Source organism: Meriones unguiculatus, chromosome 1 (assembly GCF_030254825.1).
Source record: "Meriones unguiculatus strain TT.TT164.6M chromosome 1, Bangor_MerUng_6.1, whole genome shotgun sequence".
NCBI lineage: Eukaryota > Metazoa > Chordata > Mammalia > Rodentia > Muridae > Meriones > Meriones unguiculatus.
In genome coordinates, this window is record NC_083349.1 from 40,645,600 (window position 1) to 40,659,200 (window position 13,601).

General features: G+C 43.9%; 1 protein-coding gene across 2 annotated transcripts in view; it reads right to left on the reverse strand.

The window, feature by feature from the left end:
* Entrep1 (endosomal transmembrane epsin interactor 1) overlaps positions 1–13,601 on the reverse strand; it is a 58,894-nt gene that overhangs the window by 38,594 nt on the left and 6,699 nt on the right. For both annotated transcript variants that reach the window (XM_060387679.1, XM_021648953.2), the window contains exon 2: positions 10,526–10,582. In XM_060387679.1, coding sequence (XP_060243662.1) covers positions 10,526–10,582 — 57 coding nt within the window. The remainder of the gene's footprint in view (positions 1–10,525; positions 10,583–13,601) is intronic.

Consider the following 13,601-nt stretch of genomic DNA (forward strand, 5'->3'; position numbering starts at 1 on the left):
CAACATCAACTTAAACAGAGAGAAACTCAAAGGAATTCTACTAAAACCAGGAATAAGACAAGGCTGTCCATTACCTCCAAATCTATTCAGTATAGTACCTGACATTCTAAATAGAGCAATAAGACAACTGAAGGAGATCAAGGGGATACAAAATGGAAAAGAAGAAGTCAAGGTATCTTTACTTGCAGATGATACAATAGTACATACAAGTAACCCTAAAACTCTACTGGGAAACTTCTATAGCTGATAAACACTTACAGCAAAGTTATTGGATACAAAATTAACTCGCAAAAACCAGTAGCCCTCCTATATACAAATGACAAATGGACTGAGAGAGAAATCAGGGAAACAACACCTTTCACAATAGGCTCAAATAATATAAAACATTTTGGGGTAACTCTAACCAAGCAAGTGAAAGACTTGTATGATAAAAACTTTAAGAAACTGAAGATGTCAAAAGATCTCCCATGCTTATGGATCAGTAGGATTAATGTAGTAAAACTGGTCATCCTACCAAAAGCAATCTACACATTCAATGCAATCCCCATCAAAATTCCAATACAATTCTTCACAAATCTTGAAAGAACAATCTTCAGATTCATATAAAAACACAAACAACCCAGGATAGATAAAACACTCCTGAGTAATAAAGGAACTGTTGGTCGTATCACCATCCCTGATTTCAAGTTGTACTATGGAGCTATGGTAATAAAAACAGTATGGTATTAGCACAAAAACAAACACATTGATTCCTGGAATTGAATTGAGTATCTAGACAAAAATCACACACCTATGGACATTTGATTTTTTTTTATAAAGAACCCAGAAATACACAGTTGGAAAGTGTCTTCAACAAATGGTACTAGTCAAACTGGATGTCTGCATGTAGACAAATCCAAATAGATCCATACTTATTACCCTACACAAAACTCAACTCCAAATGTGCCAAAGACCTCAACATAAAACCAGATACAGTGAAGAGAAAGTGAGGAATAAATAGCCTTGAACCGATTGGCACAGGAAAAGACTTTCTGAATAAAACACTATTAACACAGGCACTAAGATCAATAGTTAATAAATGGAATCTAATAAAACTGAAAAGCATGGGAAAGAACATCATCATTCAGACAAAAATCTTCAGAAAAAGAGGGAACCATATTACATTACAGATGGTTGTGAGCCACCATGTGGCTACTGGGAATTGAACTCGGGACCTCTGGAAGAGCAGCCAGTGTTCTTAACCACTGAGCCATCTTTCCAGCCCCATGCCCAGAATTTCACAACAAATTAGCGGGCCCAGTAGAGACCTGGATTCTCCAAGAGTGTGCAGAATACCCACTAATACACACAGTCCATTCTCATTGCTAAAGGGCTCTAACAGGCACCCGAGGGCATCTTCATGGTACAACTTCTTGATGCGACCACGAAAGCCCTTATTCCCCTTAAGTCAGCCTACTCCACTTAGGCCAAGTATCCTCAATGATGCTGCCAAGTGTCAGCACCCCTGCTCTTCATTGAACTCAAAGCAGCGATAGCGTGGTGCTACCTACACCACCCTAAATGCCTAGTGCTTTAAAACAGATCTGCACTTGAATCTTAATATATATTATGGATAATAAACGTAATATATATTGAAGATAATATTGAATTCATGAGGTGGGAGGGGATATCATTGCCATATACAGCCAATTATGTTCTTAATTATGTTCCTAACAAGAGAAGCTAATTCAGCTTCCTAAGCAGAGAAGGCATTTCTTGCAAAGCTATCAGGTAGCTCGCAAAATCCACAGGAACCTGAGAGCGAGCCAAGGATACTGAGTGCTGGGATCTCTCTCAAGGTCACGCAGGAAAACCCAGCCCCGTGGCACCAGCCTTAGCACTGCTGCCTCCTTTACCTCACGGATTCTAAGGCACTCCGGCTGCTCTACATGGACATCCCAGCATACATTGCGATGGGTGGCGGGGGCACAGCCTCACAGAGACCCCAACTCTAGAGAGTTCGGATGCTGAAGACACTGAGCAGCCTCAGAGTAAACACAGTCTACCTGAGTGCAGCCTCCTCTCGCACAGTCTCTCCAACACGATTCAGAGAGCGAGTCTTCCTCACTCCATTCCCAGTCTACTCCAGTTTCCTGAAAACCTTTTCAGAAAGTGTCTATGTATATGCAAGCATTTAAACTGATTCCCCAAGTGGATAAGACCTGGAATCCCCTAGGAGACCAGGTTCTTGACCTGCCTGTGAGAGACCAGCTAGTGTCAGTGTATTGAGACAGGAAGGCTTACTGTGAGTGTAGGGAGCACCACCCTATCACTGTTTCCTGTCACCAGACAAAGGGAGACCAGCTGCCACAAGCTCTTGCTGCCATCACCCCCCCTCAACATAATAAACTGTACCCCGGACCTGTGACCCAAAATGACCCCCCTCTTAAGCTGCCATTTGTCAGAGCAACAAGAGAAGGGATTGACATGCTAGGGTGGGCCATTTGTTTTAGAAGGGGAAGCACCACACAATGGTACCCTCCATATTATTCGTAACTCCTTGCAGACTAGTGACCTATGTTAAGACCTATGTTCTCCAATTTAAGTTGTTTCTCTTCTCATCCGAAGTCACTCAGAAGCTGCACTTTCCTCAAAGTACTTTCAGAACTGGATAGCTACAGTCCACGGAACCCTAGAAAGCCAGAACAAAAAGACTAAAAGGAAGCCTTTCTTTGGCACTGCCCAGCACTAGGCTATCTGCCATACTCTTCAGCACTGATGATATGGTCTTATGCATTTATTGGCAGGCCCGAGCTGCACCTGCAGGACAGCCAGAAACTCACATTCCAGGACCAACAGCCAGCACTTATCAGAAAAGCCAAACTCCAGAAGCCCACCTGTGTTTTTATCTCCCAACAACATTGAATGTTTTTGCTAAAGCAGAAAAGCAAAGGTGGAAATGAGGCCACTAGTGAAATCATCAGCTTATTTAATTAAGAGAAAAGATGTCACAACTGATTCTCCATGAAACCTGTAAAGAGAACTAAAGCCCACACAAGTCCCTGTCCCTGAGTTAGCTAACTTATTTCAGACACTCCTCCATTGAGCTACATCTCAATCCCTGTCCCTGAGCTGATCAATTCTGGACATACTTGTCTGACAATACTAAAAACAGCAAAAATTACTTAGCTGTTTTCTCTGGCTAATACTCATTCCACAGGCAAGACTGTGAACCAACTATCCATGTATGTATCATGACTTACGGCTGACACGCCAAATTCCACATCTGGACTCTTCCCTGGCTGACCAGCCCACAACTCTTCTGACACGTGCATATTCTGGGCAATCCGAAGCCTTGGCTTGTAAAATCCAACTTCAAACAGCCCAGCCAGAGCCCTAGAACCCTAAAAATATCCCCCTGTTCCCTCACCCTTTCTGAGATCTCCTGGCCAGGAACCATTTCTCCTCCTGAAGTAGATGGAAGAGACTAGGCTTTATGAGCTGGCTCAACGGGATCTCAGAGAAATCAACCATAGTGTTCAAGACAGGTGGCTGCAGAAACACTGTTGGTGCCTCCTGTCCCATGCAGCTGGTATACAATCTTAGTTCTATCTGCCTTAAACTTCAGAAGGTGTGTTTTTGGTTTTGGTTCTAGTGGCTAATACACATTAGTATGTATAGCAGCATTTGATGTAAGACTCCCTTGCGTTGGTTTAGCAAAGAGGTTATCTCTAAGCTTTGGTAACGACCTGTTGCTATCAAACCCTGTCTGATCACTGGAACACAGCCAAATGGGCAAAGGTCACTGCCTGGATCCAGATTCTACCCAGAGAGTGACTGCAGGGCTCTTCCCCATGCACAGTCGCAGAGGAGAAAATCAAAGCTGTTGCCGATGTGCCTGAATCCAGGTGTCTCAACAAGGGCTAAGTGTATACATAGCAAAGCAAGAGACCAGACCTTCTTGGAGGCTTCCTGGATGATGAGTTATTTTTAATATATAATATCTTTCCCTGAATTACATTTATCATTTCAGTTTTAATATGCACATATACCTTTTGTTCTTTGTTATAATCTGGAGAGACAGTTTATTCCCATCGCTAAAAATGAGAGGGCTGATTCCATCATTTCCTGAGCAACCATTTCCTGTCATTGAAAATGACAGGTCGGAGATGCAAAAGTGAACCTTGTGCTGTCTTTGTTATTGTTGTCTGGCTCTTTAAGGTGAAGTATAAAATCCCCAAAGTTTTTTTCAGTTCCAGACTTAGAAGGAATTGTTTAGGCAAGAGTAAGAAAACAACTTATTTAATTTAGATTTCATGCCCAAAATAAGCCACTGTCGGCCCCAGGGAGGTGTTCACCATTTTGCTAACCAAGGAGGTTGTGGAACAGGACAATAGGAAGAAGACCATAGTAGAATCAGAGCATGAAGGCTCTTTCTAATGCCGTATCATCTGACTGGGAAGTGGACAAGCCAGTTGTATCCTCGTCTACAAACCAGGGGACACCTGCCACATAGACCTCATGAGAGTCTGTAAGTTAAAAAGCCTCACACATTATAGACATACAAGAATATACCATCAGTAATTTTGAAGAGTAAGAACCATGTCAACCCCCCCTCCTTGTGTGTATCCATATCCATGTTCGTGTGTATGTGTGTGTATGTTGTGTTATGGGGTACTGGAGCTAGAGCCTAAAGCGTGCTATGTAAGTGCTCTACCATTCAGCTACATATCCAGCTTTTTTTGTGTGAGAGTCTTTTTTTTGAGAGAGAGATTTTTTTTTGAGAGAGTAATCAGATTTCCCTCAAACTTTTGATCCTCCTGCCTCAGCCTCCCAAGTAGATGAAATTACAGTTGAGCATCATCACACCCAGCTATCCAGACAATGCTTCTCTAGTATGCATGAAACCCACGATTCAAGGTCCAGCACCAAATGAAACTATGCATGGTGGTACATGCCCATAGCCCCAGTATTCAGAAAGGAGGATCAGGAGTTTAAAGCCATCTTTGGCTAGCCTAAAGCCAATGTTGATGCCAGGCTGGGATACATGGCATTGTATCACAAAACATCGAGAAGAAAAGAGAGAGAGAGGAAAGAAGACCACTGAATTACAATGTACACAAACGGAGCTTACAATGCCCATCTGAAATTAAAATGTCATCATCAAAATAACTCCAGAGGGTTCTGGAAATCTCTAATAGCACAGCAGGAAGGACTCAAAATATTGTTCTGAATTAAAGCACCTGTTTCACAGACACATAAATTAGGAGATTCCCCCATGGGTACCTAATAATTAGTGGCAATGTGTCAGCATTAAATCTAGGTTTCACGCACAGTGAAATAATAAGGGCTCATTCCAAATTATGGTCAGCCACAAAACATCTTTGAATGAACCAGCCTACACAGGCCCAAAGAGCCTCACAGCCCAGCTCATCCGCATGCAGAGAATCCTCAATGGCATGTGATGCTTTGAGCTCCAATTTTTCAGGGCATCAGGAAACATGACATGACTCTTGATAGCTAACCAACCTTGGAGGTTAGTCCTCAGCCACTCTGAAAAAAAGTATGTCAGTTTCCCATGATTTCTCACAACAGAAGAAGGGGCCCTGGATCTCAAATGGCTTCATGGAACAGAGCCATCTCGCAGCCTTCCTTCCTTAGAGTAAATGAAAAGAGGAACGTCTGCTTTCAGCCATTTTGTTCTAACCACTGTAAAAATGAAGTTAGGGCAATGAAAGGATCATTTTTAAATAGCCACTGTAGTTACCATTTCTTATCCTTGGTTTGAGGTACAGTTTAGGGGACCTATAAATGAGAATAAACTATGTGGAACCTGCTGGGCATGAAGGCACACACCTTTAATCCCAGCTCTCAGGAGGCAGAAGCAAACAGATCTCTGTGAGTTCAAAGCCACCTAGTCCACATGGTGAGTTCCAGGCCACCATGGTTACATAATGAGACCTGTTCAAATAACATAAAAGAACAACATGGAACCCCAAACATACGTTTGTTTGTTTGTTTGTTTGTTTGTCTGGGCAAGTCACAGCATACACATGGAGGTCAGAGGTAACTTATAAGAGTTTCTTCTCTCCTTTCACCACGTGGGCCCTGGGGATTAAACTCAGATCGGACTTGAATCATCTCACTAGCCCCAAGCCTTCATTTGTAACCTTCACTGACAATAAAGTAGCAACAGTTCTAACTACCACTTCATAAGTAACCAAAACTACAGCAGTCAACCGGACTTTGACAGTGGCGATTCTTATTAATGCACCACCAATGAGAAATATGGAATTAATACAATTCCGTTTACTAATTATCTTAGCACCTTCCCATGACCATATTTGAGGCCATTTCTAGAACCGAGTCTGATTTTGGGAACAATTCCAAAAACATTGTTAAAACAAAAAGGAATAAACAGTAGAAAAATAAGAACGTACTTTAAATATGGAAAATGTTAGTCTTCTGTGAAAACAAAAAAAAAAAAAAAAAAACTACTACACAAAGGCACATGCATGCCCCCAATGACAACTCCAAGTATTTAAAACCTGTTTTCCAGAGTTTTTATTTACTAGGCATGTGAGCACTCCTCCAATATAAGAAGACTATTTAACGAATAGAGTTCTGGGTTTCCATGAAAAGCTGAGCTTGAAGGAACTGGGGCGAGCTGACCCTTCTTTGTTCAAGCTCATGAACGACCTGAAGCAATCACAGCAACAATCGGAGGAGGGCACACAAAGGAACTGCCTCTTTCAAAGGAGCTCTCATGTGTTCCAGGCTGGTGTGGACACAACTGAAAACGAGGACAGCCAGCCTCACAAGGGGCTGGGCGGGTGCCAATCTTGCCCCAACCTCCACAGGGCCACAAAAGCCTATGAGGGAACGGGCCCTAGAAATGGAAGGGTAAGTGAGAAGGCCCCCGTCCTCACCTGTCTCCCGGGAGACAAATGACAAATGCTAAGCAGCCAGTCCACACGCTAAGCAGACTGCCCCCAACGGTCTTGGCTAGGTCACCACAGTCTGGAGAGCAGGAACTAGTCACTGAGTTAGCCAGTGAAAAGTGTCTCTTGAGGGTATGACTGCTGAGCTGAGAGCCAAAGAAGGCCACAGCCAAGCACTAGGCCAGAGGAAGAAAGACCCAGGGCAGATGGTGCCCAGTGTGTGAAGGGAGGTGAAGCCAGGAGGTGCCAAACCTGGGAAGCTGAGCCCAGATCTGCAGAACACTGCCTTAGCAGGGGTACTGGAGCATACCTAAAATCCTGGGACTCAGAGGCAGGAGGATACAGAGAACAAGGCCAGCCTCAGTTACATACAAAGTTCAAGGCCAGCCTGGGCTCCGTGAGACCCTATCTTGAAAAAACAACAGCAAAAAGGCCCCACTGGCTTCTCTAGTGAAACAAGGCCTCGTCCCTATGTTAGCCCCTGGCATAGTCTAACGTTCAGGAAGCAAGGGAGGGGAGTCTAGGCAACAAAGGAAGGAAGGAAAAGGAGGAAAGGATGAAATAAAGAGAGGGTGGGAGAGCCAGCCCTAGTATCAATAAATTATCCCCTCAACACACACACAGAGTTTCAAAAGGGCAGAGAGTTGTACGGCTCAGAGGAAAAGCCAGGTGTGCCTGAAAGGTGCTTCCAGTTTGTTTCTTTCTGCACACATTATTTTTATTTCTTAATATAATGAATTTGGTGCAGGTTATGATGGTAGGTGTGTGTTTATATATACACACACACACACACATACATGTGTGGGTACATGCATGCGGGGGGGGGGTGCCTGTAGAAGCCAAAGAGGATGTCAGATCCCCTAAAGCTGGTGTTACTGGAAGCTGTGAACCCCCGCCCCAATGTGGGTGCTGGGACCTGAAGTTAAGTCCCCTGCAAGAAACACTAAGCCATCTCTCAGCCATTGGTTGTCATTTTCTTTTGTTTTGTTTTTCTTTTTTAATTAATTAATTTATTTATTCACTTTACATCCCACTTGTAGTCCCCTCCCTCTTCTCTACCTTGTCCCAAACTCCCTCTTTCTTCCCCCTGCCCCATAACCTACCCCAGCTCATCAAGTCACATCAGGACTGAGGGTGTCCTCTTCTCCTGTGACCTGGCAAGGCAGCCCCTTCAGGGGGAAGATCAATAAGATGTGCAGGGATAAAGATAGAGCAGATAGAGCAGAGATTGAAGGATTGTCCAACTGATGCCTGGCCCAACCAAAGATCCACCCTATCAGAGAGTGCCAATCTCTGACACTATGAATGATACTATGCTAAGCTTGCAGACAGGAACCTGTCAGAGTTGTCCTCTGAGAGGCACTACCCAGCAATGCCTCAAAACAGATGCTGAGACTCATAGCCAGACATTAGGTGATGCATACAGTGTCTTGGAGTAGGATGAAAAGAAAAGGACCTAGAAGTGACAGGAGCTCCACAAGAAGATCAACAGAGCCAACTAGCCAGGGCCCAGAGGGGGTTGCTTTGACTGAAGCATCAACCAAGAACCATACATGACCTGGACCTAGGCCCTCTACAAAGATGTAGCAGATGAGCAGCTTAGGCCTCACTTGGGTCCTCTAGTAAGGGAAGTGGGGAATGCATCGGACACAGACTCACTTCCTAGGTTTTTGATCACTTTTTTGATCACTTGATGAGCTAGAATGGATGGGAAAGAGAGCTCCCTTCTGAGAAAATGGGAGGGGGAGGGGAAGGGAGAGGAGTGATGCTGGGAGGGGAAGAAGGATGGGGCTACAACAAGGATGTAAAGTAAATAAAAATATTTAAAAAAAAAAGAAATAGGCAATAGAGTCCATGTCAGAGACAGCACCCCCCTACACACACACTCCCCTTACTAGGGAATCCACATGAAGACCAAGCTGTCCAGTACATGTTGGAGTTCAAGATTCTCAAAGCGGTCCGGGGACCCATGACTCTGACACATCTATTCTACGTCATGCTGTTTGGCCACATGGTGACAACGTGAGTAGCTTCCCGTAGCCTGTAGAGACGAAATGACTCTTGGGGTTGGGGAGATAGCGCAGTCAGTGAAATGCTTGTTACGCAAGCATGAAGACCTGAGTTTGGTCCCCAGAACCCAAGTGCAAATACTGAGCATGGGGACACGTGCTGGGAAAGGGGATACAGGAGGATGCCTGACTCTCACTGCCCAGCCACTCTAGCCTAATGGTTAGCTCCAGGTTCAGTGAGAGACGTAGTCTCAAAGGGGACAGAGTTCTTGAGGATGACGCCAAGGTAGTCTTCTAGCCTCCACCCCCACAGACACAAAACAAGCCAGTTTTAGAAATGACTCCCGGAAATAACTAAATCCAACATCAAGAGACAAAAAAGAAAAGTAAGAACAAAAGACACATGTGTAAAATGTTATGGACTCTTCAGTGCAAATCAAAATTCTGCAGTTACAGACTCCACCGCCAATAATCTGTTTATTATCATTGTTTCATAAGCTCCCACAACAGGTAAAAGCAGAAGACAAAGATACAGCTCATTTGCATTGCCACTAGACACTGGAGAATGGTTGGTTTTGGGAACATTAATTTCAGCTTTATAATAGAAAAAGGATGAAGTCTGCATCGTTAAGAAAATTAACATCTGTGGGCTTAAAAAGACAACTTGGCAAATCTCAGAAACAAAATTATGAAGTTGTCCAACGAAACTGTTCTAACAATAGAAAGGAATATATTTGTGGTTTAATACATGTGGGTTGCTTGGGACAAAGAAGAACAAAGAATGCTGAGGGCGGGTGAGGTTGAGAGCTGGGGAATAGGTACAGTGAATTCATTATGTCCGTCCCTCCACTCTTGTATCCAGAGAGACCAGACACTGGGGGGCGGTGAGTGTGCAGAGGAGCATGCCAGCTGTCCTCTTCCATCCTTCTCCACCTTCCTCTCTGAAACAGGACCTCTCACTAACCCCGGTGATCTCCATTCCAGCTAATCCAATGAGCATGGAGCTTCCAGGACCCACCTAGCTCCACCCCTCAGGGACAGAGCTATATGTATCCATGGCCGTGGCCAGCCCCTATGTGGGTGCTGAGGATCTGAACTCAGGTGTTCTTGCTTGCACGGCAAGCACTCTTACCCACTAAGGTACTTCTGTAGCCCTAAACAGGTTTTTCTTCTATTGTACCTTCAGACTGATTTTAATTCTGGACTAGAAACATAATGTGTAACTCTAGATGTATACAGAGCTTAAAGCAAATCATAAACCATCAAGATTATCATCTTTCATCATCATCATTATTATTATTATTATCATTATCATTATTCACTTCTATTTTATTTATTTATTAATCTATTTGTTTATGGGAGCATTGTTATTTGAGACAGTGTTTCTCAGTGTAGCCCTGGTTGTCCTAGAACTTTGCTCTGTAAACCAGGATGGCCTCAAAGTCAGAGATCCACTTGCCTCTACCTCCGCAGTGCTGGGATTAAAGGTGGGCTCCACCACCGTCTGGTTGGGAACATTTACTTCTGAAGTATACCCTTTACTTGCTTACATGGGCTTCACATCGTATAGGGCAGTGTCACGTGATCTGTACATACCAGGAGTATCATAGGCCTTTTCCAGGTTGTCAATCCAATGATGCCAGAGAGTATCACCTGTGAGGAGAAATAAATCATCAGCCCAGAAGATGCTGGCTAAACATTTCCCATTCTTGCTGAAAGCCATGAAAACCCACTCTGGACTATCTCACAGGCCTACAAAGCATATTTACTAGCTGTGTATGCTTTCATTTGTGTTAGTAAAAAAAAAAAAATCTGTCTCTCTGACCAAGTTCCACATACCCAGTCTGTGAGAGTCAGTCTGTGACATACACAAGTACCTTTGTGAGACAGGTAAACTCCAATGTGGTGGACAAAACCCACGAGGCTATCTCCTAGCACACACTTGTAGCCTGGGTTTCACGTGCCCATGGATCCCACACTCAAACACACACACACTACATTCCTCCTTTCCAAGCACCCCCGTCCTTCCTCAGCCTCCCGTCTGTATTGCAGTACTCATTCCTCTCGATCGCCCACCTCGCTGCCTGAGAGCTCCAGCCACCCGCAAGCCCCTGCTTGTCACCTTCTGAAGAGCCTTCAGTGATCCTGTCACCCCACACGTCTGCCTTGTATGTACCTTCTCTCTTCTCTTGAAAACTCACTATTATGGGGCTGGAAATATATCTCAACAATTAAGAGCACTTGCTGTTCTTGCAGAGGACTGGAGTTCAGTTCCCTGAACCTATGTCAGGCAATGTGGCACCCACAAGCACACATACACACACACACACAGACACACACACACACACACACACACACAGAGTCCTTAACCTCAATGGTCATCCTTTAAGAGGTCCTTCTCTGCACCTCTCCTGTGAACTCCTCTCCTGTCTTTGAATCTTTGGCTCCTAGCATAGGGCCTGCCGTGTGATTATCAAGAAATGGCTGTCCCTGAGCATTTACTCCACAGAGAGGAACTACAGAGAGAAATCTTTTGTGTGTGTGTGTATGTGTGTGTGTGTGTGTGTGTGTGTGTGTGTGTGTGTGGCACAACGATGCTTCAATTAAAAAGAAAAAAAACCACTAAAATTATTGGTAAAGAGGAACCAGAATGTTGCCAAAACACAGGCTGGAAACCCCCACAGCTTTTTGGATGACACAATTCACTAAGCCACTGGAAGGAAGAATCAGAGTAATTGTTCGGTCAGGACACCCTAAGGCCTCTCGAGTATGCTTCCCCTGTACAACACGATGCGTCCACCAAGGGCAGCTGGGAGGAGTCTCCTTCATGGAGCATCTCCCTTGCCCAAATCCTTCCCATGCGCACATCCACAGTCATGGCTTATTAGCACATGTCAGGTGAGGGTGTTCGGATTAACACACAGGTCCACCTGCAATACCGCAGCTCATCAGCTGAGAATGAATAGGCCCGCAGCATCACCGTATCCGAGGACAAAATGCACTCATATAACTTGACCCGGAACCCCATAAGCACAGGAAGGTGACAGTTTCTTTCTATCCCATTCTATCCTCCAAGTTTCATTAATTCCAAAAGGATTCTGCTCCCCACAAAAGACGGATTCCACCATAATGACAGGTTCCTCAGAAACCCCAATGTCCAGTGAGTATATGAGCACACACCCATGTGCCCGTGTTTGCACATGGAAGCACCCACGGTGTGGGTACACTTGTTCACGCATGCACACGTAAAACATCTGCTTGTGTGTCCTTCTGTGTGTGTGTCTCTGCCTCCTGACCCTGCAGGGACTGGACTTTACCAAGGAAATACAAACCATTTTTGTGTGAAAACATAACTTGAAAATTTCCTTGCCCTAGACGGAAACACAAACTGCCCACTTCGGTAGAAAATAACTATAATTTGAATTATTCGTTGATGTTTGTTTCCTGTGCCACTGTCTCATAATGCCCTGTGGTTCGGCTCTCAAGAACATTCTCTTTTTTCCATTAAAACAGTATTATTAAGAGGAAGTGTCCAGCTCAAGACATTAAAGCCTATTAAGAATGATGTGTCTAAGCTACACTTCCTATTTCCGCAGCAGCCTCAACGTCACACCTCCTCCGCATTCACAGGTTAGTACATTAAATGTATTTTGTGTAAGTATATATCTCTTCCTAAAATCATATTGCTACATGCAAATGGCATGTGTGTATGTGTATACATGTACACCTGTGTGTGTGTACACCTATTCACAAGAATGTGATTTCCACAAAATTATCATGACAGATCTGCCTTTTCCTGATCTCAGTAAGTATTGCATTGGAGTCTTGTCAAGCCCGCTGAAATAGCTGTAATTCATTTCAGAGTGACGGCTGTACAATCTTCCATTGTGTAGCAGTGCCTCATGCACTCAGTCACTTCCATAGTCATGGGCACTCACTTCTAGTTCCAGCTTTTTACCCTTGTAAACAATACAACCATAAACATTCATATCTTTAAAGACAGGTGCTTTTATTCCTGCTGGACAAAGTCACAGGGAAGGAGTGTCTAAGTAGAATGTAACTTATAATTTTAATTCTAACAGATCCTCATAGGTAGAGGTCTTTCTAATGAAAGCCTTCTGAGACAAAAAGAACCATGCATGCTGCCTTTCTTCCTTTGGAGGTGGTATTCTGTTCACAGGTTAGCAACTTCAGAAAATGTAATTGAAAAATATGAATAAAACACATGATACATGAGAAATATGAATAGCCTCACAATACATTTGGCAAAAACACATAAGATTTGTTGAAGAGAAAAACAAACCTTATGGAGCAATAATGAATAAAGACCAAAATAAATCAAGACATAGCAAGGTTAGGGGTTAGAAGATACTCTGTTTAAAGGCATCACTGCAACTTAAATTCTGAAATAGATTCAGAGCACAGCCAGCAAGGGCTGGAAAGTAAGTTTAGCCAGGCCTGGCAGAGCTGGTTAACATTCCCAACAATTTAGGAGGCTGAGGCCAGAGCATCACAAGTGCAAGCCCCCCTGTCCTACAGAGAAGCTTCAAGGCCAGCTGAGCAAGGCGGTGAAATTTTATTTCAAAATAAATACTAAAAAGAAGGCCGGGGACACACCTTCAATCCGCACTACTAGGAGAGAAATAAAATCGCATCCCAGTTCTGGCTGGTA